The sequence below is a fragment of the Ambystoma mexicanum genome, chromosome 11, assembly GCF_040938575.1.
Source record: "Ambystoma mexicanum isolate Mex_15411 chromosome 11, UKY_AmexF1_1, whole genome shotgun sequence".
Classification (NCBI taxonomy): Eukaryota; Metazoa; Chordata; class Amphibia; order Caudata; family Ambystomatidae; genus Ambystoma; species Ambystoma mexicanum.
This window is the reverse complement of record NC_090934.1, coordinates 1,372,649,164-1,372,674,114: the sequence shown is the minus strand read 5'-3', so window position 1 is coordinate 1,372,674,114 and position 24,951 is coordinate 1,372,649,164. Positions and strand designations below refer to the sequence as shown.

The 24,951-nt window shown below is 46.0% G+C and overlaps 1 protein-coding gene across 2 annotated transcripts in view; it reads right to left on the bottom strand.

Annotated features, from left to right (window-relative positions):
* TRPM7 (transient receptor potential cation channel subfamily M member 7) overlaps positions 1–24,951 on the bottom strand; it is a 2,599,208-nt gene that overhangs the window by 30,100 nt on the left and 2,544,157 nt on the right. For both annotated transcript variants that reach the window (XM_069624956.1, XM_069624955.1), the window contains exons 37-38: positions 20,222–20,273; positions 16,293–16,399 (exon numbers count right to left, since the gene is read on the bottom strand). In XM_069624956.1, the coding sequence (XP_069481057.1) occupies positions 16,293–16,399; positions 20,222–20,273 (159 nt within the window). The remainder of the gene's footprint in view (positions 1–16,292; positions 16,400–20,221; positions 20,274–24,951) is intronic.

Below are 24,951 nucleotides of genomic sequence, written 5' to 3'. Positions count from 1 at the left end.
GATTAAAATTAAGTCAAAACATCATCCATCTGACTGATGAACCACAGGAAGTCACTGCCATGATAGAATACACTCCATTACTTGAACCATTCAGAGTCCAAACTTCAAATAGACAGATGTCTCTGAAAGCTCATCGACACTCTTACAATCAAGAGTTGGTAAAACACCGAAAGAAGGTACGTAAATTAGAGAGAGTGGCAAAAAAATCAAAACTCTCAATTCATCAGGTAACCTGGCGCCAAGCCAAAACTGGCTATAATAATTGGGTGATCGCCACAAAACATTTACAATACCGTGATGCCGAAACAATGTTGAAGACCCTGTCGACAAAAATAACCCAAAACATCTGGGCATTAATTAAACCAAAAAAGATCTGCCCAATAGATTAACAATCTAAATCAATTGACCATCATAAACGGATAAAATACTTTCAAGATTTATATTCTGCACCAAACCAAGCAACTGCATCGGAATTATTGTCAATGGACAAAACACCTTGGGTAGCTCCATCAATCTTGAATGATATTCCCAAGATTACTCTGCTTAATTACTCTAGAGCGCCTGGGTCTGATGGGCTTACGAATGCAACACTCAAAGCCAATCCAACACAGTGGGCACTGTTCATCTATACATTATTATTAAGAGTATCTACATCCCGCCAAATACCTACTTCGTGGCAAAAGGCAATCCTTGTGCCAATATACAAAAAGGGCGATAGTTATGATCCAAAAAACTGTCGTCCCATCGCCCTACTTGATGCTATTGGGAAAATGTATGGAACATTAATCTTGGATCACTTTCGACCATGGTGCCTTAATAATAAGATCAACGATCCGTTGCAAACAGGCTTTGTTAGAGGTGCACTGCTATCAACATCTTTATTATCAACATCTTAAAAAGTCAGACCCACAACAACAAGTCTAAGTATGTCATAGCTTTTATCGATCTGGTTCTGGCGTTTGACCAGATCGATCGGCAGATGCTATGGCAAAAACTGGAAAAGGCAAATTGCCCTCATTTCCTCTTGGACCCTATAAAAATCATGCACCATAATACATCACTGCATGTAAGATTGAATGCAAATGGCCTTTTGTCCAGTCGACTTAACACAGCTTGTGGAGTTAAACAGGGCTGTCCTATGCCTCGGCCATATTCAACTTTTTTTTGGCCGATTTTCAACATAACGAAAATGATTTCAGATCATTCCCCCCCATCGATTAGTGGAACTCCCTTACCACGACTATTATATGCGGATGACATGGCCCTTATTGATCAAACACCGATTGGCTTACAGCAGCAATTGAATAATTTACAAACCTTCATCAAGAAGAACAATCTTGAGATAAATAAATCAAAAACAAACATTCTAACAATTGGAAATTCCAACAAAGGGAAGCATACACATAAATGGTATCTTGAAGGCGAACAAATAGAACAAGTGACAACCTTCAAGTACCCAGGCGTCGGGCTTAGTGACACCAAATCTGAGGCACCATTGATCTTCCATTTACGCACGATTATGAAATCCTTAATAAGTCAAGCACGTGCTGTAAATCAAACATATGGAAAGTTTTCATTCTTGCCCATCATCTCTTTTTATCGAGCTAAAGTCACTGATATCTTAACTTATGACTCTGAAGTCATGCCGCATATACCTAATACAACCCTATTAGAGGGGCTGTTTTGGAAACAAGTTTTGAATTTGCCTCAGTCAGTTCCCATCCCATCGCAGTCACTACACGTGAGTTGGGGCTCACCTCCTTTACTTCAATGGTCATGTGGAAAAGCCTTTCACTGTTTCGGAAATGTTTCGCACCTAAGCCACCTGAGATTCTTGTAATGTTGAAAAAAGAAATACTTGCATCATCCACTCCAATGCTTCAACAATGGTGAGCAAAAATGTTCTTCAAATTGCGAGAAATTGGCAGTTCTCTTGAAATTCTCATTGCAAATCCAAACCCATGCAAAAAGAAATTAAGAGACCTAGATTGGATTAAAACTAACGAACAAGCAAATGGATACCAATCATTAGCTAACATTCCTGTTGAACCACGCATACTTACTACAACACGTGAGTATTTGAAATTATGTCCCGATAAGAACACAAGAGAACAGTTCTTGAGAACCCGATTTAACTTACAACCAACGAATGAAGTCAAATTTAATCGTGGACTTCGATTATCAAATCATTGTCGTCATTGTAAGGATCAATCTGTAATAGAGAGTGTGAAATATTGGACAATATCATGCACAGCTCTGAAAGAATGACTATCAACTTTCTTTGGTCACTTTATTCCTGACATTCAGAAACTTGACATGGATGTATGTTGGACAACTTTAATTTCAGGAGATAAGACATCTCATGTCATAGCCTTAATCACATTTTTAGAACCTTTATATGAAGAACTGTAAATCGATTTGCTAATTGCTTCACAGATGGACTTCAATTGTTCTTTTTTATTCTTTCGCCCCCCACCCTTTTTTTCTCTTAAATACTTGATGATTGGCTAAAAAATGTTGTTCAATTGAAAATTATGTTGATTTGATATTTCAAAGTCACACATCTGCCATAGTCAGTGCATCTATCACCCACAATACGCTGTTGGGAGTTGCAACTTTAACCTTGCATATGTAGCCCATCCCAGTCAGAAACCATTTGGGCCCTGGCAATTATTCTATTACAAATTAAGAACTGGTCAAAGGGTTCTGAATACACTCATATATAACACTGGATTTGTTTTTTAAATGAGTGTTCAGTTGCAACATGAGCTACATCTATACTTGAGTTTGTGTATGGTAGGGCATATTCGCCCTGTACTCTTTCAGCAGAGAAGTCATTAATGACTGGTCATGCAGTCTGAAATCCCTTTAGCCCCCTTGCCTTAGGTGTATAACATACTATTTAACAATAGGAAAAGTCACCAGCAATTCTCAGCAGGGCTGCCTTGCTTTTAACAATACTTTTTTAATGAGAGAATACCCACACTTTTCATAAGCAGTGCTACTAGCTCAATGGCACAGTGACAGGTCTGGACCACAAGTGCCATACGTTTTAATGGCTCAGTAGGTTGTGTGCTAGCTGCTGCCAAATGTATGTGATCTGCAGGTCACAGGTTCGAATTCCGGCACAGACAACTCATCCTTCTGAGATCGATAAGGAACAAGTTACTTGCCTGTAACTATTGTTCTCCAGCATGGATTCACATGCTCATGAATATTCCCCGTCGTCAGGCTGGGAATCCTCGGTGAAAGAAAAAACTGCTTCACTTTCACTTCCAAACTGTCTTTCTCCCATAAACCAATCACTGAGCTCTGGGTCAAACTGCCCCCAGCCATTGACTGCCCTCTCCCTAAGCCCTTCCTCTGGCAGCCATCTTCAGATTTGGTAGCACGTAAAGTGGCAGCATGACCAAGAAGAGCCGCAGAGGGTCGGGAGGGAGGGTTCGCATGTGAATCCATGCCAGACCCATGCTGGAGAACAATAGTTACAGGTAAGTAACAAGTTCCGTCTCCAGCATGTGGTCTGGCATGGATTCACATGCTCATGAATTAAGAATATATAGCAGTACAACATTACACAACCACGGTAGGTGGCAAGGCTCAACAGAAGCAATTACTCTTACCTCCGGAACAGGCTCACCTTTAAGCAAACAGGTTGTGTAGCACTGCTTATCCGACACTGGACTCCTCTCCGGAATCCCTGACGACGCACTAAAATCTCGTGAAGGTGTGCGTGGACCTTCACGTAGCAGCCCTGCAGATGTCCAACAGGGGCACACCAGACAGGAACGCCGTAGTCGCAGCGACCACTCTGGTGGAATGAGTTTTCGATTGGCCGTACAGTGGTTGGTTTGCCAACTGGTGACAGTGCGTGATGCAGCCGGAAAGCCACTTGGAGATGGAAGCCTTGGACAAGGCCTTCCATGGTTCAGAGGACCAAAGTTCATGAATAGTTGAGATGTCTTCCTGAAACTCTTCGTGCGTGCCACATCCAGCGAGTGCAAAGTCCTTTCAGCTTTGGAAAAAACACAGGCTATACCAAAGGCTCGTTGAGATGGAATTCTGACTGAACCTTTTGCATGAAGGAGGAGTGCGTTCGCAGTACTACCCTTGTGTCGTGAAAAGTCAGATAAGGCTGTTTGCAGGAAAGGGCCTGGATCTCACCTACCCTCCTGGCAGAGATGATGGCCATGAGAAACTTTGTCTTATACGAAAGGAACTTGAGAGGGGCCTGATGTATATGCTCGAAGGGGGCCCCATGAGCCTTGTCAGTACCACATTGAGTTCCCATGCCGGGGCAGGCGCCTTCACCGGCGGGAACAATTGAAATAGTCCTTTGAGGAAGTCCTTGATGAGACGGTGGGACCAAAGAGAAGGACGTTCTGGAGATCTGGTGTAGCGGGAGATAGCCGCCATATGCACCTCGATGGAGGCGTGCGCCAGCCATTCCAAGGACAAGTATGGAAGAATCAGCGGGGCCATGACCCTCAGAGCGTTGATCTTCTGCGCCCGGCACCACGTTGCGAAACGTTTACACTTGTGCCCGTAGCATTTCAGAGTTGACGACGTTCTGTCCCTAGCAAGGACCTCCCTGCAGTCCGCCGACAGCTCATATCCACCGAACCTTATGGCTGTAGGAGCCAGACCTTCAGGTTCAGCGACCCTGGGTCGTGATGTAAGTTGCGCCTCCTTCTCTGGCAAGCAGATCTGTGACCACTTGCAGCCTGATTGGTGGTGACGTCAACAGGCTGAGAAGGTCCGGGTACCAAAGCTGCCTTGGCCACACCGGGGCGACGAGGATCATCCTGCATCGGCACCGTTTGAGTTGATTGATGACTCGCAGTAGTAGAGGCAGCGGAGGGAAAGCATACAGGAACAGACCTTCCCACGGGGAGGAGAACGCGTCCCCCATGCTACTCGGCTGATGGAACCAGCTGGCGAATCTCTGGCATTTGGAGTTCAGCGCTGTCGCAAACAGATCAAACTGGGGTCTGTCCCACTTGAGGAAGAGGCTGTCCACTTGATCGTGTCAAAGCTACCACTCGCGGCAAGAGCGCAACTCCCTTCTGAGGGAGTCGGCGATGGTGTTCTTGACCCCCGCCAGGTGAAAAGGAATGAGGAACATCCCCTGGGCAACGGCCTAGTGCCAAAAATCCTGTGCCCCTCTGGAGAGCGCTGGGGAACTGGTGCCCCCCTGCTTCCTGATGTCGAACATCGCGTTTGGTATTGACCGTGAAGATCTGTGTGTTCGACTGCGACTTCCCGTGACTTGGCGCAGATAAGCCAGTCGTCGAGGTATGGGTACACATGTATCCCTTTTAGGCATAGATCGGCCGCCACTGGTGCGAGGCACTTCGTAAAACACCCTGACACCAACTTCAGTCCAAAAGGAAGGGCCTTGAATTGTAGAGTTTTCCCTGCACAATGAAGCGCAGGAATTTATGATGCTTCTCGTTAATGGGGACATGGAAATACGTGTCCTCCAGATTCAGTGACGTCAGGAAGTCTGCTTCCTCCAGTTGGCCAAGCATGCGCTGCAACGTGACTATCTTGAACCTGTTGAGACGCTACGGGTCGAGTATAGGCCTCCAGCCCCCAGTCTTCTTTTTTTACCAAGTAGACTCCGGAGCCCCAGAGTCGCTTTGGAACCAGCTATATCGCTCCTTATCTGAACTTCCTGCAGGGATGTGGTGCTCCTGCCGGGCCACCAGTGGTATCCGCGGACACTTCTGCTGGAATTCTATAGTGTGTCCGTCGGCGAGAGCGTCCAGCACCCATCGGTCAGTGGAGATCTTTTCCGACTCGCTGACGAAGCCCGCCAGCAGGCCTCTCACTGGGGGGCATGGGTGGCGGCCCGACATCCTGGCCGGTTCAATCCTACTTTGGGTCATGCGTGCCGCCTTGGGAGCAATGACGACGGCTACCACCTCCCAAAGCCTTGGAACGACCCCTGTAGGCCTCCTGGGTCGTGGAACGGGAGGGCTGGCGGTACAAGGATGATCCCCCGCCGAAACCCTTCGACGACCTGCCAGATTTCCCATCTGAAGCACCAAAGGAAGGACGATGTTGCTGAAGCATGCCTAGGGCACAGGCCGTCTCTGTGTCGGTCTTGAAGGCTTGCAACGATTTGTTAACGGCCTTTCCAAAGAGATTGTCCCAGTCGAAAGGCATGTCCAGGACCCTCGTCTGAACTTTCTGCTGAAAGTTGGTGGCTTTCAACCAGCCGCGACGACGGAGGCAGACACTGTTCCTCATCAGTTGGAACCCTGCATCCGCGATGTCCAGGAGCACGGTGATGGCATGGTCCAATGCCACTTCGCCTTCTTGGAGGATCTCCAGAGCCTCAACCTGCTTGTCATCGGGGAGAAATCCAGCAGCGGGGCCATCTTATACCATAGCTCACGGTCGTAGCTGGACAGGATCCCAAGCGTATTTGCTGCCTTGACCATTGTTGCCGCTGAGTAGATCACCTTTCTACCTACAGCTTCCAACTTCTTCCCCTCTCTGAGGCTGAGGTATTTGAAGACTTCTTCCCCGCGGCCGCTGAGTCCCGTGAGGGCTGTGGCCGCAGGCACTTGGGTGCAGACTCCAGCACCCGGTCCCTCTTTTCCAGACTTTTTCTTTTTGCTGGGGCTGTGTCACGCCTAAGCATTTGGGGCGCTGTTCACATAATTCACGAACAGCTCTAACTCCTATCAATGTCACTCCCATAAGAAAATACGGGCATTAGCGTCCAAGCGTTCGTAACTCTGCTTTCCGTGGTGGCTGGAGGTTGCCATGGAAGCTATGGAAACCGTTGCTAAGGGGAAGTAACTGGCGCCCGGGAACCCGATGCTAGTCAAGTGACATCCTCTACTTTAGTCCCGCCTCGGCAAACTTTCACTGCTTCTGAATAAGCATTTTTTCATCGTTTCCTTGGAATTACTTATCTTTTTTTCTATTGTGTATTGACCTGTCCCTGGCGTGCCCTTGTCTGTTCTGGTAAACTGTGCTTTCTCTGGTATTACGAACCTTCTGCTTAATGCCCCTGGACCTGCCTCGCTCTCTCCTTTGGATACGTTTTGTGCCTGCCTGTGTATTACGACCCAGACTGTTTCTTGGACTTACCTTTGGTTTTCCTTCGGCTTATTTTGTATTTCTAAGATTGTCACAACCCGGACCGCTTTTGGATTACGCTTGCTCTTGTACTTTAGAGTTCGCACTGTAACATTAGGATCTTGTTTTGTTTTTGTTGGTGAACTCTTGCCCAGTGATTCTGTTCTGTCTCAGCCTCCACTGCAATGTGGGATCTGTCTCAGTCTCAGCTGCAATGTGGGATCCGTCTCAGCCTCAGCTGCAACGTGGGATTATTGTAGGAATACCCTAAAACCGTCATTGTTTTTTGTACATTCTGCCTTCCACAGTACAGTCACTTCACACACTGATTAGAGACGTTTGGTGTTGGTGTGTGTGTGTGACGGTAGGCGTAATGACATAACAATAACAGGAATTCCTCTGGTAAAACCTCAACTCATTCTGTCTGTCATTCCTATGTTCTTCATTGTGTACTTTAGCATTGAAAATGTATTGTGATCGTTTATTTGCAGAAAGTCTACCAGCTACTGTGCGTATTCCATGATCTGGCTTGGGTTTACCTACTAGTTATACAGGTCAGTGGGGTAATTTTCCTTATGTTTTCTGGAGTTTATGGCCTTATCAAAAGGTACTAATCTTACGTGTTTCCTTTTACAGCCATGGTGGTCTCAGGGGAATCCAGTCTTTCAATTAATTGATTCCTCTGTATGTGTCTTTGTACATTCAGAGGGATACATTAGTGGGAAGAATTCTTCTTCTACACTACGGGGTGAAGGCTGTGAAGGGGAATTCTGACGGGCAGAGGCGGGATTTTTCTAAGCGCCAGGCCACATCCCTAATGTTGTCCAGGAGTACCACCACCAGAATGGTCTTTCTCTTGGCCTCACAGCGTTGATAAAGGAAACCTTCCTTTTTGGTTTCTTCTGGCGTCAGCTGGAGAGCTCAGACACGTTCATGGCGTCAAATGATCCCACTTCTCCGGGGAAGCCCTCGGCAATGCAGCCATCGTCGTCCGTGTCAGTCGTTGTTCGTGTCCATCCCTGTATCCCTACGGGGGGGGAGAGCATGTGCAGTGGTTGCTGAGGCGGCGTAGGGTGCTGTTTCCTCTTCTTTGCCAATGGGGGGCCTGGTGCCACAGCGGCCGGCGCAGTGGGTGCCGTCGGCATCCTCTTCTGGATCTCCGACACCAGCTTGTGGAGAGTTGAAAGGATGTCTAGCGATACCTCCCATGCAGGTGTTCGGGGGGCAGGCTTGCTGGGCCCAGCGCCTATCTCTTTGTCACCATTCCTGCTCTCGTCATCGTCCCCCTCAGCGATTCCGCCGTTGTCGTCCTCCTTGGCTTTTTTCACCATTGTCGTCGTTCCCCACGTTCTCTGGGACTGCGTGAACAGACACCAGGACCTCTTCGTCCGAAGAAGAAATATCTGTGCCCTGGAGCACGGTAGAGATCCCCCTTTCTTGCGTCCTGAGGGGTTGGTCTCGGGGTCAGGGATGGCATCCTCTTCTTCTGAGTTTTCTCCACCGGTTTGGCCGAAGCCACCCGTCTGGGGGGACGGCCACTTTACGTACCGTCGGGGTCCCCTGGACCGGGTCAGCCCATTTCGCCTTCGAGACGGTGGCTGCCACCAGCTTGATCATTGAGGATGACTTTGCCTAGACCACCTGGGCCTTCAAGTGCAGGTCAGGCGCCTTACCCTGTTACCTTTGTCTTCTCTGGCTTCTCCCGTAGTTTCTCAGAGTAAGCCGATTTCCTCTTTGGGGAAGAGCTGGAGCGATGACTTGAGATGGAGGCAGACGGTGAAGATGAGCGCGCCCTGCTCGTCGCGGGACACGCTTGTGCCGCGACCCCGACGGAAACGTACTCGCAGTGCTTGGCCTTTCCTTGGGCCCCCAACAATGGACTCCCTCAAAGGACTTAGAAGCCTCCTCCTCGGACCGGCCTGTCCTGGGTGAGGCATGCCCTTGTTTGCCACACAGGGTAGAGGCCTTGGCGTTCAGCCATGCTGCCAACCTACTGTGACGATCCTTGACGGTGCGCTTGGAGAAACCAAGGCAGATCTCACAATCCGCTTCCTTGTGATCCGGATGGAGACAGTAGAAAGCATTGGGAGTGTTTGTCCTCCACAAACACATTCCTCAATCCGCAGCTGGAACAGAGCTTGAAGAGGGAACCTCACTCCTGCTCCTCCGACATGGTCCGGCGTGCGATGTAGGCCCGATGGCCTTCTGGAATCTTTGATGAAACTTGCGACGATTCTTGCCCTTGAGGGGCATTGAAAGACGCCAACAAACGGATCCCTGCATGCCGGTAAAGTGAACGAAAGAGCACACAGGCTCTTATCTGACAAAATTAGGAACGTTTTAACGAAAAAGTGTGAAAACGTCGAAAAGCACTCAAAGCAAAACACAAAGACTCCCAACACTTGAACATGCGGTAAAAATCTTAAGATGGCTGCCAGAGAAGGGGCTTAGGGAGAGGGCAGTCATTGGCTGGGAGCAGTATGACCCAGAGCCCAGTGATTGGTTTATAGGAGAAAGACAGTTTGTAAGTGAAAGTGAAACTGTTAATAACAAATCATTATCATTAAAAATACAGCACTATCACCTAGTAGAAGATCTGCTACAATGTTAATGGGACATGAAAAAAAGCACTTTACAGAAGGTTGGCAATACTTTTAATGGCAAGGGCAAGTATGTCTCAGCAAGAGCGTCAGCCCCAAAGGAGATATTAACTTATTATATCATATTAATGGCCATTGCCAGCACTTGCCTAAAGTGTTCCTACTGTATACCTTTAATGACAGTGCTACTATTTCTCAACGGATGTTACATACTTTTGAATGGTGCAGTACTTGCACTTCATTTTTAGGGGAGAACCTTTACGTTTCAGAGGAGCTAGAAAACATTTAACGGGACAAAGCCTGTAATGCTTTCGATTGTGCAATACCAGCCCCTCATTAGAGGTTCCAACAGTAAATGCCAGCACTGAATGAACGCCCTTCTGTGCAGGTATGGTGGGCAGTGTGAGGGGTTGGCAATGCTGGGGAGATGTAACACTAAAGTGCTCTCGATCAGTCAAGCTAAATGATGCGCCACCTCTCATACCTGACCATTCACTGACACTTTCCCAGTCCCACAGGACTTTCAGATATATCTTCCCATGATGTAGGATAGCCCTTGCATAAGTTGATAGGCAGTCAAAAGTCAGGAATGTCTTCAACATGACTGCCACAGTCCTACAGGTCTTCCAGTGGCATGCACATGTTGAGAACTGGAGCTCAGTTGATGAAGCAATGATCTAGGTTTAAGCTGCATATACCATGGGCTCAGAATGAAATAAAATCACTTGTGTTTATGCAAAATGTGGGATTTGAGCTTACAGCACAGCTGTGATGACTTAAGTTTCGACTTCACTGCAAGTCTGGAATACTTTTAATTACACAAAATCCCACTCTTATGACTGACATTTAGATGGCATTGGGCCTCATTCTGGGTCTGGCGGTAACCCTGCCGGTGATACCGGCAGGTTGCCACCAGACCCAAAAAAAATGACTGGCGCCTGACTTTATGATAACACTGGGGTATTACGACCCCGGCAGCCAGGAAAGTCAGGCGCCAGTAATTTTGTAAGTCCCTATTCCCATGACTTCATGGGAATGGGGACCACGGAAGCACCGTTACTAACGATGCTGCCCGCAGAGTCGTACTGTGCCGGTCCAGTAACAACAGTGCCGGTAGGCTTACCAGCACCGTTGTTACCGGACCGGCACAGTCATAATGAGGCCTATTGTCCCAGTTCCAGAAATATAATGAAAGGTTACAGAAGACATCTATTTTTAAAATCATGGGCCTGAACACAGAGAATGATGTTGGACTCCTTGTTAACAAATGAAGCAGTAGTAAAATATGGTTATGCCAGCCAAGTTTCCGCCTCCCGCGGATATTCAGGTCCTATAACCTGCAGCGTACTACTGACCAGCACACTTGAAGGACCACGTCGCACAAATTAACAGCTTTACACCACTAAAATGAGTGATGCTGTTAACTACTTGGAGCAGACTATGCAAAAAATATGAGTCTTTATGCATGTGCTCTACTGCATTAGCTGTTTCAGAGAGATCCAAGGCTCTCCTCAGTCAGACCTAAACACATTTACAAGGTTCCTATTAGCATCAGGACATAGTCTGGCAATGGTGTGGCTATTTGATAATACCTGGCTAAAGTTTAAGTATCAAAGCATTCATGGCCAAATGCTGTGAATACCTGAGCATCTGATGGTAATTTCTGGTAATGGTGCAAATATATTTTTATTTTATTTATTGGGCATTTGTAATGCGCCAATACACGTGTTTCGAGGCACAAGGCAAGAAGGGGGGAACAAGGAAGACAAAACAAACGGTCCTTCTAGGCCTTGTGACATTCGGATCATGCAAGTGCAGTAGCGAGAAGTGCAGGGAGGTGGCTGCCGGTCAGGGTGGAAGAGGCTGCGAGAAAAAAAGAGTGCCAGGGGAGGCCAGGTGGACAGAGCCAGGGGAAAGCAGAGTGTGCAGGGGAAGGAAGGTCCACAAACTAAGTGTGAGGTAAGGGGCTAGATGGGATCAAGGGTGCAGGCCCAGCCAGGCTAGTGCAGGGGGAGGGGCCCAGAAGGGCAAGGGCAGGTTGACGGGGGCGAGGTGTCAGGGGTGACAAGTGCAGGGGTAGACTGAACTAGGGGGACCCGGTACCCTGTACAAATCTGAAGAGGGAGAGGAAAGGAAGAAGAGAAAAGGAATGTCTCGAGAAGCTTGCGAAACTTAAGGAGATCCGGCTCAAGTCAGAGAAGGGCAGGTCGGTCATTCCAGAGAGAGGCACCTGCTTAGGAGAGAGATCCACCCCCCAATCTCTACTTGGAAAAGCATCTGGTCTGCAGAAGGTTAGAGATAGAAGAGGAACATATTTAGGGAGAGAGAGCTGGATTTTGAGGGGGCAAAGGCTGCGGAAAGCCTTGTGGATGATGTAGAGGGTCTTGAACTTGATCCTAGCAGCAACCGGGAGCCAGTGGAGAGATTTTAGGGCTGGAGGGATGCGGTCCCTGGGCTTGAGGCCAAGGATAAGTTTCACAGTCCCGTTATGGATTAGTTGAAGGGGGTGAAAGGAGGAGTTAGTCAGATTGAAGAAGAAGCTGTTGCAGTAGGCCAGCCTGCAGAGGACCAGAGCTCTGGAGACATTGAGTTTCTCAGGGAAGGAGAGGAAAGAGAGAATTCTTCTGAGGAGATGCAGCTGAAAGTGGGTCTTCTTGGAAAGGTCCATGATGTGAGGAGAGAAGGAGAGAGCGGAGTCGAAGATGACACCAACGTTTTTTGCCTCACAGGAGGGTAGGGGGAGGTGTCCCACAGAGGGCAGCCAGAGTGTGGGAGTGCAAGAGGGAGCAGGGGTCCGAACGAGAAGTATTACTGTCTTACTGGCACTAAGGCAGAGATCGTTAGCAGTGCACCATGCTTGAATAGCAGACAGGCAGTCAGAAATGAGAGAGGAAGAGGAGGAGGCAGAGGAGGGAAGCTTAAATGATAGCTGCGTCTCATCCTCATAACACTGGAGGTTAGGGGAGAAGGTGGAGATCAAATGGATATTTGCTAGGTAGATGCTGATAACTCTGCCTTAGGTGTAAGTAACTGAGCTTCACATGGCAATAACTTGTATGCGAACAGCGTGTATAGGGTTTATAACTAATACAAAAATACATTAAATAACTAATCTGAAACTAATATTTGCCATTCAATATCTGCACAAGAGCCTATCATGGCGGTTCCATGTCATTTCATCACGGGATGACATTTCACCGGGTTTTTCACAGTGGATATTTTAAGGAAATAAACTCATCAAATTGTTTATTTTTTATTTTTGGGAGTGTCTCTTCCCTTTACCCCCAAAACCCCATCCGCTTTAATTTTGTATCTATTCCTGAACACCCACACCCCATATATATACTTTTCTAATCCCCCCTCCCCAAAAAAAATTCTATGAGTTTTTTCTTTAAAATATCCTTGGAGAAAAACCCTGCACCATGTCATCCCGCGATGAAAGGACGTCGTACCATCATGGCAATACCTGGGAAATTATGGTATGTGGTGGCAATATCCGGCACATGATATGATAAGTCATTTATAATGCGATGTACACACGTGTTTCTAGGTGCAAAAAGACATGGGAGGGAAGATGAGAAATTATCTTACTATGCCTTGTGTCATTCAGATCGTGCAAGTGCGAGAATGAGAAGTGCAAGGGGAAAGGGAGGGGGGCAGTGCAAGGGAGAGGGAAAAACAGGGCAGCAATGCTCTGAGTAAGTGCAGTCAGGGCAGCGCGGCTCTGTGTAGTGCAAGGAGAACAAGAGACTGTAGGGTTACAGTTACAGCCCTAAGTGAGTGGTAGGCCCGGAGACAGTGCAAGAGTGACTGATCAAGAAAGAGCCTGTTGCCCAGTGAGACTGTGAGGGTAAACAAGCAACCAGTCGGTACAGCAGACAGGTAGGTCAGCAGGGGAGGGAGAGAGAGAAAGCAGAGGAGAAGAGGAAAGCTTTGAGCTGCTTCCGGAACTTCATGTGGTCCGGCTCAAGTTTGAGAGGGGCAGGGAGGCCATTCCAGAGGGAGGCACCTGCAGAGGAGAGAGATCTACCACCCACTCTCTGCCTGGAGAAGCGTCACACCCATAGAAAGTTGGAGGTAGATCAGTGAAGGGTTCGAGTTGGAAGAGAGCGTTGGATGTAGTGCGGGCCCCGGCCCCAGAAAGCCTTGTGGCAATGCAAAGACATGACAGATCCCAGCAACTGCCCATTCAAAAGCCAAAACTATTGGCTTTGTCGATGCTTGTTTTCATTTAGTGGCTGTCTGGCTCCATTTCATTTCTCATTTTCTCTCCCTTCCTGTTCCTATTTTCTTGCTATGTGCTTTTTTCCCCCATTTTATCCCTTCACCTCCCTTGCGCTTGATTTGCCTATTTTTGCAGATCTTCCTTTGTCATTCCTTTCCTCCCATTTTCAGTCCCTCCTTTTTTAGTTCCTTTCTGGTTTCATTACCCACTTGTTTGTTTGCTCTCTTTTCCGTTCTCGTTTGCAATTTTTAAATCAAGATCCTTAGCCCTCATTGGCTTCAAAGAAATATTCCACCTGCCAAAATAAACAGCTGTGCAGTGTAGACACATTTCTGACAATCAACCGGTGAGAGAATTGTTGGTAGCTGCTGCACCTGCCAGAAGGCATTGTGACATCATGCATCAGCTGTGATAATCAAGTGATTTTCGTATGTCACAGGCAACAGAAATGGGAACACAATAAGGTCGACAAAAGGATATTACTTCTACGGGAAGAAGGGTTTCTTTGTGCAACAAAAGAAAGTCAGGATAATGCCCCAGTAGGATTAAGTGATCAAATTAAAGTATCTCTTACAAAGGTCCAGGCTCGTCTGGCCTATCCTCCAGTGTCCACTATTTTATCATTGTCTTCGGATTGTGAGTTTTCAGGGGTTTCCGAACCCTTCTGCTCTGTGCATGGCATCAGAGGCCCACATGTCCGGTCTTCATAGCAGTTGGAAGGTGTCCTCCACCGTCTTTTGCCAGTTCCACTCTCCCGGGATCTGGAACAATTTTGAGATATCTGCACTTGTAGGGCCACATGCGTCTGTGCTAGGGTCTTAGTTTCCAGGACACTCCACTCCTGATAGTCTGCGTTGTAACTTTCCTATCCCATGGTGAGATTGCACCATCGTCTGTGGACTGAGCTGGACTGCCAGAACCTTCTTTGCTCTTAATATCTTTGGTAGTCAACTTTCCTCCCTCTTGCCACCTCTGGTTGATAAGGTTCAACTCATCCATTAGACCCATTTCAACCTACTCCTCCCTGATGCTAAGGGGCTACACTCCTCCAATCACCTTGCCTCCTTCACACCAGATCACCCCTTCCTCCAACGTCCTCAATGATACTCTTTCCAGATGTTATCAACTCCTCCAGCCTCAACATTTTGCCCATACCTCCACCTCTATCCTCTAGATGGCAGATCTTCTCCATCCTTGCTCAATGTTCTCCCTCCAGCTTCAATCTTCCTCCTTCAACCTCCAATCTATCTTCTTCCACCTCTCCTCCAACTCTTGTCTCAAAAAACTGCTAGCTTGCCATCTCCTCCAAACACCTTCCTGGAGCTCCTTCTCAAATGGCTCACACTGCCATATTGAGCTGGCTAACTAAGTGTCTGGTCTCACCGCTCATGAGGAAATGCTTAGCGAGATGGTTTGCATTTCTGCAGTGTGGGATGTGCAGTCTTGGGTTGATGCCATATGCTGGGGGTCAGGTGAGTTAGAAGGTGCTTGACCTGAGATTACGTTAAGGCCTGCTGCAATCTTTGATTTCACAGAGGCACTGGACTTGGATGAGGTCTCCTTCTCACCCCCCTAAATGCATATGGTAATTGCCTACTTTTATCTGTGTCCCTCTGCTCTCTCAGTGTGTAGATTTATGTTCGGAAAACTCTGGTAAGCATGTTCTTTTGTATTTGTAGCATCTTCATCATTGGGATTTGTAATTTTGTAACTCCTGCTACGCTAGCGATGACAGTGGGATAAGGTCTGATTATTTTCTCCCGCATAGGAGGACAGTGAAATCAATTCCCTAGTGTTTGAGCACAATTTTGGAAACAAGGGACTTCAGTTGCCTCGGCTAGTACGACTAAGTCAGAAATCTTTCCCTCAGTATTAGTGGCAAAGAAAGAAGTGCATTTCCTTTCTCGCTGGTGACTTTGAAAGTTTGCACGTTTTTTCCACTTAAAGGGGAAGACTTTATGTTCTATGCTGGGTGTTTGGGTCTGGCTAAGGAGCTGGCATGGCTCTATATGAGGGTCAACCTCTTGATAAGGGGTATCTTTCAGGGATTCAGATTCCCTTTCTCTCTTTCTTTTTAGTTATGGGTAGAGCAGCTGTTGGGGTAAGTGCTCCTCCGACTGCCGCCTGCCTTAAAGTGGGGACGAGTTGGGTAGTGCAGGGATTCACATAAACCTCCTACGTGTCCATCATTCACACGTTTGGGGTGGCCGTCAGCCCCTTTGACCACCCCACTGTCGGTCACCAAGGTCAGACAAAGGTATACAAGCAAGTCACAACTCACTTGCAAAACGAAAATGAGCTACAGAATTGATAGATTCAAATTTCACATGCTCTATATACAATTATTCATGGCCCGGGAGGCTAACACATACCTGGAAGTTTCAGCTTCCTGCAGCAGGAATTACAGTGGTGCTTTGCCCGAAAATTTTTGAGTGCATCTTCTCCTAGGTTGGCAGGTCCAAAGACCATATCATAGGATCTGAAAATAGACCACATAAAAAATATATTGTTTTATTGCTTAGGACTCCAACAGAAGTTGCCCACAAAAAACACTGCAACACAGATTTTATGTGACAATATGTACTCCTCTGTGAATTAAAGACAGCCAGTGGGACCAAACGGAAAGGGAAAACCAGGGTCTTTTATGTTTATACAGTGGGCACAATTATTAACCAGGCAGACTGTAGAATGTCAGGGATGTGCTATGCTGCAGGCTGATTTTACAGTGTTTAAGAGGCTGAATAGAATGTCACCAGTGTGTATGCCGGAAATGATCTACTAATGGGTAGTATTATATTGCCATGCTCAAATCTGCAAAGTTTCAGTCCCAAGTGTACAGCAAAGAGAACAGAAAACATATTTCCATTACCTTTATCTAGGTAATGGAAAGTTGCAAGTGACTGCATTGATAGTCTGCAACAATTCCGCCTGGAACTCAAACCATACCTTAAGAAAAAACTTGGAGGCACCTCCTTCTACCACTTGGCCGCAAAAACCTGGAACAACATCCCAAAAGAAATAAACACTGAAGATCACCTAAAATTCAGGAAATCACTAAAAACCTGGCTCTTCAACACCACAGCCTAAACTGGAAACCAAAACCGGAAAAAGGATGACTAAACTGGAAAGGACACAGACATCTCCCGACCCGAGAGGGTAACTCCCATGACACCTGGACGGGTGACACCGGATAGACTGACACCCGATAGACTGGAACACAGGCGGCACGCACGGAGACTGAGTGAACTACCCCAGACAATCCCACCAACACTTTCGCCCGCTCCTTAGTTACCGCCAGGTACCACAGTGGTGTGGAATTGTCGAGACATTGGCAATCACCACACTACCTGAGAGGTTGACATTGGCAGGTGCACTGGCCACAGGAGTATGAAGGGAGGATAAGGGGAGCTATGAGAGAGCTTGCTAGTGGTGGGAGCCAGAGGAGTAAAGAACCTTGTATGTCAGTCAGACCCAGATCAGGACAGAGCCGCATCAGGGGAGACTACGCAAGCCGAGCGCCTCAATTCAGCAAACTAACCTACCCTACTAACAATTTCCCTTTCTGCATACACCTCTCAAACTCCAAACCAAACACAACCAAAACCTACAGCACAACAAACCGCACAAACTTCACTACATTGCAACAACAAAACAAAAACACACATAGTCTTGCACAACAATACACAACGACTACCGGCCGCAAACACCCCAGGCCCAGCCAACTGAGCCACCGGGCTGAGGCCGCCAACAGCACATCACTGCTCTCTTGCACTTTGCCTGCTTCCTCCCACTAACTCAACCTCCCCTCCTTTTTCAGAGCCGCCAGAGCGCCAGGGAACCACTCCGGTGGTGATAGTGCACGGTACAAATGTCCTTTACCATTAACATCTACAAGGTCCTGAGCCACGTGGGGCATGCCAGTTAATATTCTTTGAAAGCACCATTTAAGGTAGGACTGCACAGTAAAGGAAAGTAAAACTGTTTTGTTTGCTCTGGTGGACCAGAACGTGTTTCACCAGTCTGTTTGTTAGAAGTAAAAGCAGTGGAAAGCCAGATTTACAGAGATGGCGCAAACACTTCAATAGGTCAACTTGCACCATTGCCAGTCGTATACTGGACATCAAGCCCTGTTTTTTCTCCGGATTGTCTCCATTTCTAATGAAAAGGGCAAAGCAACACGTTCCAGAATGAGAAGAAAAAACAAGCAACAGCAAAGCGAAAGATTTGGGCTTTTGGGTAGGCACGGGACATGCATTTGCCAAGCACTTTCATTGTGGTACTAACTGGCCAAAAGATGGCAAAAGCTGGAACATGGTGTGAATGTGATGTCTGTGCCTGACAAATGCCTATCTAATACCTATACACAAGCCAAAACTGTTAGTTTAGCCAATGTTAGTATTGAACAGGATTTCAGCACATTGGACACATTTGAGGGCACATTGCATACAAATACAGTGGCTGAAGGACTACTTCGGTAAGACATTTTGATTACCACAGGAGCTCATTTACAACTGCAATTAAACTACTAACTCTAAGACGACTATTTAGAAATAACATTGCCAGGACCTATAGAGTGCAAAGATTGATGTTACTGCTGCTAGAGCTACCGAAAAGAGATTTCGCAGGTGTCTCTTTGGGTTCTGTTATTTTGCCAAAGTAAAATACTTTGTGGTACTTTACTTGACCAAAACTAACTTGTTTTCCCTTTTTGATTTTTAAACGGGTGGGTTCCCCCCTGCCCTCACATCCCCTCCATCCATCCCAACCTGCCCTCCTACCCCTTAATACATATGTAGTTTTGACAAAGTGAAGTGCCACAGAGCATTTTATTCAGCAGAACACAGGTACACTGTTTTTTGGGTGCCATAGGGAAGGTAGTGGGTGGGAATGGCCAGAGGGATAAACCTGTCCACTATTTCCTTTGGTAGGGGTGTACTTAGTTGCCTGAGGGTTCAACTGGCTGCTTTCTCTGTATGGGTATGCTACAGGCGCGCTTTGTTTTAGAAGGGGACCAAGGCCCTCATTAGGAGTTTGCCGGTAGGCCGTCTGTGCTACCGGCAGCCTACCGACATCCTCCGCTTACTGTTTCTGTCGCCCGATATCTCGGTAATACCAGGATATTACGGGTGGTGGAGAAACGTTAAGTTTAATGGGAACACAGAAGCTAGTTAGTAACGGTGCCGGTGCTTCAGTGAAAAATCTGCCAGTAGGGGCTTGAACTATCAGCAGGTCAGGCCTGCCGGTAGTTCACTGGCCCTACCGGCAGAATTGTAGTTTGCCGGTCCGAAAATGGTGCTGGTAACCATTGTTACCAGCACTTTTTACCAGACCGGCAAACTTATAATGAGGCCCTTCTTAGCTTTGCTTTAGACAACAATCTGTGGGTCTAGGACAGATATTGGACTCCGAGGTGCAGCATTTACCTTGTATTTCGTTTCCCTTTATCTTAGGGCTTTAGGGGCCATTCAAACAGACCTTTAAGCATCAATTTGGGTGAATTATGTCCAGACAATACATGCAAGCAGCATGCTCATCTTCTGCATCTATCTTTCTGGTGCAGCTGCAGTTCAGTATCTCTTGTATAAAAAGATGATCGTCTGCAGAAGCCAGAATAACCAAAGGGATGTTCATTCCGAAACAGAAATTACAAAGCAATGACCTGCCCTATAGGAATTAAAATACAGCACAAAATCCCAACCTTGGTGTCATGGGCACTACAGAAATAAAACAAAGCGTTTGAAAAATAAATAAATTGGAAAACTGGGAAAAACTATGTTAAAACATATTGCCATGTAAAGCAATGTTGAGAGATGCTCATTCAAAACCTGTATAAAAAGGTGGCCAGTCAAAAGGCCGAAAAAAAAAATATCGAATGACAAAAATATCGAAAAGAAATCTGAATTTTTTATTTATTTATTTAAATAAATAAAATGAGGTAACACAACGAGTGCACTACAGTTTGGGACCCCTCCCTTCTTTAAAGGAGCTCGGAGACGCCCTCAAAAAGGGCCTTTCCACATGCTTCTTTATATCAAATGTTTACACACTGGCGAGTGTTAAAATGGGCAATTGCAAATGTTAAAAGTAGTGGAAAAAATACTTTGAATATCATCACAGCTGTAGCGAGTAATTGCAAAGCACAGAGCATGATCTCAAGTAGGGGAAACATTGTTCATGCTATAGTTTAAATCAGGGCAACTTTGTAATTTGAAATCAACTTAAAATCTGTAGAAAGGTAAAGCCAAAACCAGCTAATTATGTGCTCAACAATTAAGAAGTAGCAATCGCCAATTCATCTCACCTTTTTTCTCCAGCTTTTATCACAGAGGGATCCGTTAAATTTTCACCAACACCTGCACGTAAATAAATGCATTATTCCTCATTATTCACTGTTTTATTACAGTTAAATATTTAAAAATCCTTGAGGGGGACATATCAGATGCCCACCTTCTCCCAATCTTTGCATTGTAAGGCAGAGAACGATCAATTATTCAGACTTTTTTATGCCATGTTCAGTAGTAGTGTACTAGAAAAAGTAGTGGAGCTGTGACCTCGGCCAGGGACGGTGTAGGTGGGAGCATAATGCAACACGTAGGCATTGCAGCAGAGGTGGGTTGATAACCGAGTTGGTGGAACTGTGAAAGAAGGCAGGAACCCTTTATTGTTTTTTTCCTCTCAGTCAGTGGGATCCTTTATTAGTTTCCTAGATTTGCTGATCGCAACGTATCTAGAATTCATACCTAACATCTACCTGAACAGATGCCGCTCTGACAGAGCCCTGGAACTAGAAAAGGCTTGCATTGTCATGAATAGAATTGGGTAATTTACTACAAATCCTGGATCCAAGAATGAAAGTCAGACCTCCTCTGGCCTGACAAGAGTTTTAGGTATGAACCGTTTCAGGAATAGGATCAGCCCCATATATGCATTTGAAAAGGATGCAAAGGTTTTTAAGCTGAATTCTCTACTATACTGAAAGCCACATCCAGTTCCTGTGAACAACTTGGATGTGATTAATTTTCCTATGTCCAGAAACCAATACGTTTTGAGCTAACTGGAGTCTGCTAATACGTTTCGTTGAAGGACTGCCCCAGGAGTATGTTGCAATAGTCCAAACCACTAGTCACTAAGGCTCCTACTACAACTTTACACTTGTCCAGAGGCATGAATGGGCAAATCCTATATAGCCACCTCATATTTAAAAAAGCATCCCTTGTGAATGGTGTGGACTTTTAAAAACTATTTCGTTTTGCCATTTTACCTCAGATAACCACTTGGCAACTTCTCCAAAAATCAGGGCGGATGAATGTGAGGAGAGAATCGTTCTTACTCTTAGCATGACCACTGCTATCTTCCCTTTGCTACAATGAAGCCAGCTAGAATCCAACCAGACTAAGTCATTAAGGGTTCAAAAATGTACAGTCAGATGTCAGTTTAGCTGCAACTACTAAAAGATGGTAAAGTGAAGAGGTATGCTTTAACTTCAAAAAGTACATTTCGGGTATGGTGAATATGGTTATAAAAAGTAGTGGAACTGTTGACAGTAAAAAAAATAAAAAATAAATAGCGTAACTCCGCTCCCTGCTGTTCCCCCTCACTTTGATCTCTAGCCATATTACAAAATAATAATGTCCATATCCAAAATGAGGGTTGAAATAAATTGATAAAAACATGGATGAGGATTGTGATTAATACTGTGAAGCCATATTTGTTACTTCAATATTGATGAATTTCCAATTATGAGGCAGAGACTAAGCATTACTACAAGTGATATATCTAATTCCTGCATGTGGTAATGGTGTGTCAAATGCTGCCAAACCTATAATGGGGGCTTTAGTGGCTAGGGCATCGCTTCCCAGCAAGTTCACTTTTGCAATGCAGTAGCTTTCCCGCACTCGTGTGCCTCCTTATATTAAGCGCTTGCATCGACACACAAAACCTACAATAGTTTGCACTTATAAATACAATTATGTACCTGACGATATTCCCTGTGATGCAAAATACACCCTCCCAACCAGGGACGCTCACAAACAATGCGCACCCCAATCGCGCTGCAGCCATTTGCCAAGGAGTTTTTACTTTAGATTAAGATGCCCAAAGCTAGCCAGGAGATTATTGGATTGTGAATGAGAGTTCAGCAATGGCAGACTCATTGCTGATCGAACTCCATCCACCACATTGAAGAGTGGGGGTGACATGATCTCACCTTTATTTTATCCTTATAGAATTAAGCAGCTGGCATCTGGCCGCAGGGATAGGGGTAGTGCCGAGGGATAGTGGTAATGCCTAGATCAGAGAGTGACCAGGACTCAGTAATTCTGGAGGGAATTTTGTTGGTCCTGTGACATGGTGGGGTAAGGAGTCAAAGGGGTAGCATGCTTCAACATGTTTTATTTGAAATATAAAGAAAGCTTCCTACCTCTCCTATATCTAAATGGTTATCCTTGCCAAAACAAATATAAACTCAGGTGCTTGTCATCAGGATGTTTGACCAAATGAAAAGATCTGTCTTCTGTGCAACAAACCTACTCTAACTCTACCACTAGTCTACAAAACGGTTCAGCATCCAAATGAATATCCCAGGAGAATGGCTCCCTTCTCCTGGTAAACTGGCTTAGTCTTTTCTCATCAATCTTTTACTCTAGTTTCTGATTCCACAAGGAAAGTGTGGTCAGGAGAACAACTCCCTTCTCCTGACCCACAGTGCACATTCTTGAAGGCTGCCTTGGGATATTCTTTGACAATAGTCTTCAAAAGTCTCTTCACATCTTCCCAATGGCTTTGAAAGCTTGCTTTCCAGTTCTAACAATTCTACCCCGTCATAGGACGTTATAAAGATTATCTCCAGATAGCTCTTGTTGTCTAGAATCCTCTTTAGGCTTACTTCGATAATGAATGTGACAAGGGAGATTCCTCCCAATGCACTCTTAATTTTCAGACCTTTGGATATCACTACTGTGACGAGGGAGATTACTCCCGAGGCTTTCTTGACTCTTCGGTCTCCTTGGACCCCAAAAGGGTCTCCCGCAGTTCCCATTAGCTTGCTTGTGTTGGGAACACATGTCCGGTACTTCCCAGGGTTGCGGGCAGTTTGTTTGCTGTTCCTTTGACGTGTCTTTCTGGTTCGCCTGCACAGTTCCTCGAAGGCTGGCGGTCTCGGCGTCGTCAATGGACCGAACAATCCACCTTCCAGAGGTTACACCACCACCTCGACTTCCCCAGCACTGGAGTGAGTCGGCTCTCTGCCGGCTAACAGGACTTGTCTACTAATTCCTCTCTTCTGCGTCGTATCTTCCGAGGACCAACTTCTCGTCACAACTGACAAGTTCCCATTTTTTAACTTCCCCTGCTTTGCTGGCTCCCTGCTGGCTTCTCTCTTTTTTGCAGTCCTTCCTCTGTTTTTATCTCTCCTCGCTGGGTTCACCTCAGCACAGCATCATAGTCTTTTGGTTGTTTCCATGAGGTACTACTCTTCATGCTCCTAGTAGCCACCTCTTCCCAGTACTTTTAGAAAAAGGTACGTCATCAATCTTGTTCTTAATCTCAGTGGTGTCAAGTCTCAAGGAAGGGAGGGAATGTTAAAGTAACACACAGTAGTACTTTCAGTTGCATTCTTAGCAGACTTTAGGGTTTTTATGAGTGCAAGGGCAAGAGGGTTAGGGAGTTCTGTTAAATTGAAAGTTTAGGGTTGCATAAATTACTCTGGAGCTTCAGGTGACACAAGTAGCTTTACTGGGTTCATAAATTACAGGTAGGTACATTAGGAGTAGGAAAGGTATATTCAAGGCAAGTTCTTAATACAAGAGACATCCACCGGTCCCCACCTGTGCTCAAGCTTCAGTTCCCAACTGACTCTCTGGAATGCCAGAGGCTTTAGACCATAACATTCTACACATAGCCAACACTCCATTCTTAACACTCTATGCTCAGACACACATATCAGCAACAACCAGATCAGGTAGAACATAACACATCTCCCCCTTACATAACATAACACAATGCACACTATGGAAGAGACAGACGGATCAGTCGCCACTAAAAATGTATAAAACCACAAAACACAGGCTATCCTTTGAAATTACCTATCCAGCAAACCACTCCAAGCAATAAAGCTATTCCCCTCCAGAGACCCTTACAATAGCTACCAATAGCCATACCATTTCCAATACTATCAACAGTACCATAACCGGCCTATTATGGAACTCACACCAGGAAACCAGCCCACCTTCCAGGGCAAAACTTACACCACTTAAACATCACACCAATAACCTTACTTCATGATCCGCCAACAACTAGTTGTGCCCAAAACACAAATAAACAGGGTTCTAACCCCACTGACCGCCCAAAGCAACAAATACGTCTCCAGTGTATGGCATCAACCAAACCGTCGGCATCTACACACCATTAAATTTGGCACCAACCAAACTGTTGGCATCCACGTACCACTAATAGGCACACAACACCGGGAATCGCCATCCCACAACAAATTCCACCACTAATGCGGCATCTCAATCCCACTCAATATGTGGCACCAGACCTGAGCAATGAAATGCTCCACCGGGCATCCAAACAGGTATCACAATAGGTACCAAACCTGAGCAACCATATCCTCCACGGGCATCCAAACCCACTCCACAATTGGCACCAGACCTGAGCAATCAAATGCTCCACCGGGCGTCCAAACCCAAACAACAATTGAACCATACCTGAGCAACCATATGCTCCACACACCATTTGCACCATCACCCACACACATTCCCCCACCACAAACCAAATGAACGAATTCAGCATGAAAACATGGTCAAACGAAAAATTGAGTTGCACCACACGAACGTCCCAAAATGTTATGCTTGCAGAGTCCTTCTTGGAACGTACATGTGAAATAAATGTTAGGTTAATGCACTGTAAAACATGATTGACATTTTCTCTAAATCCAGTAGGTCCACAATATGTTCAGAAACTTACCAATCAACTCATTTTGGCACCATGAAGCATCATCACTTGGCACCATACAACAGACACACCATATGG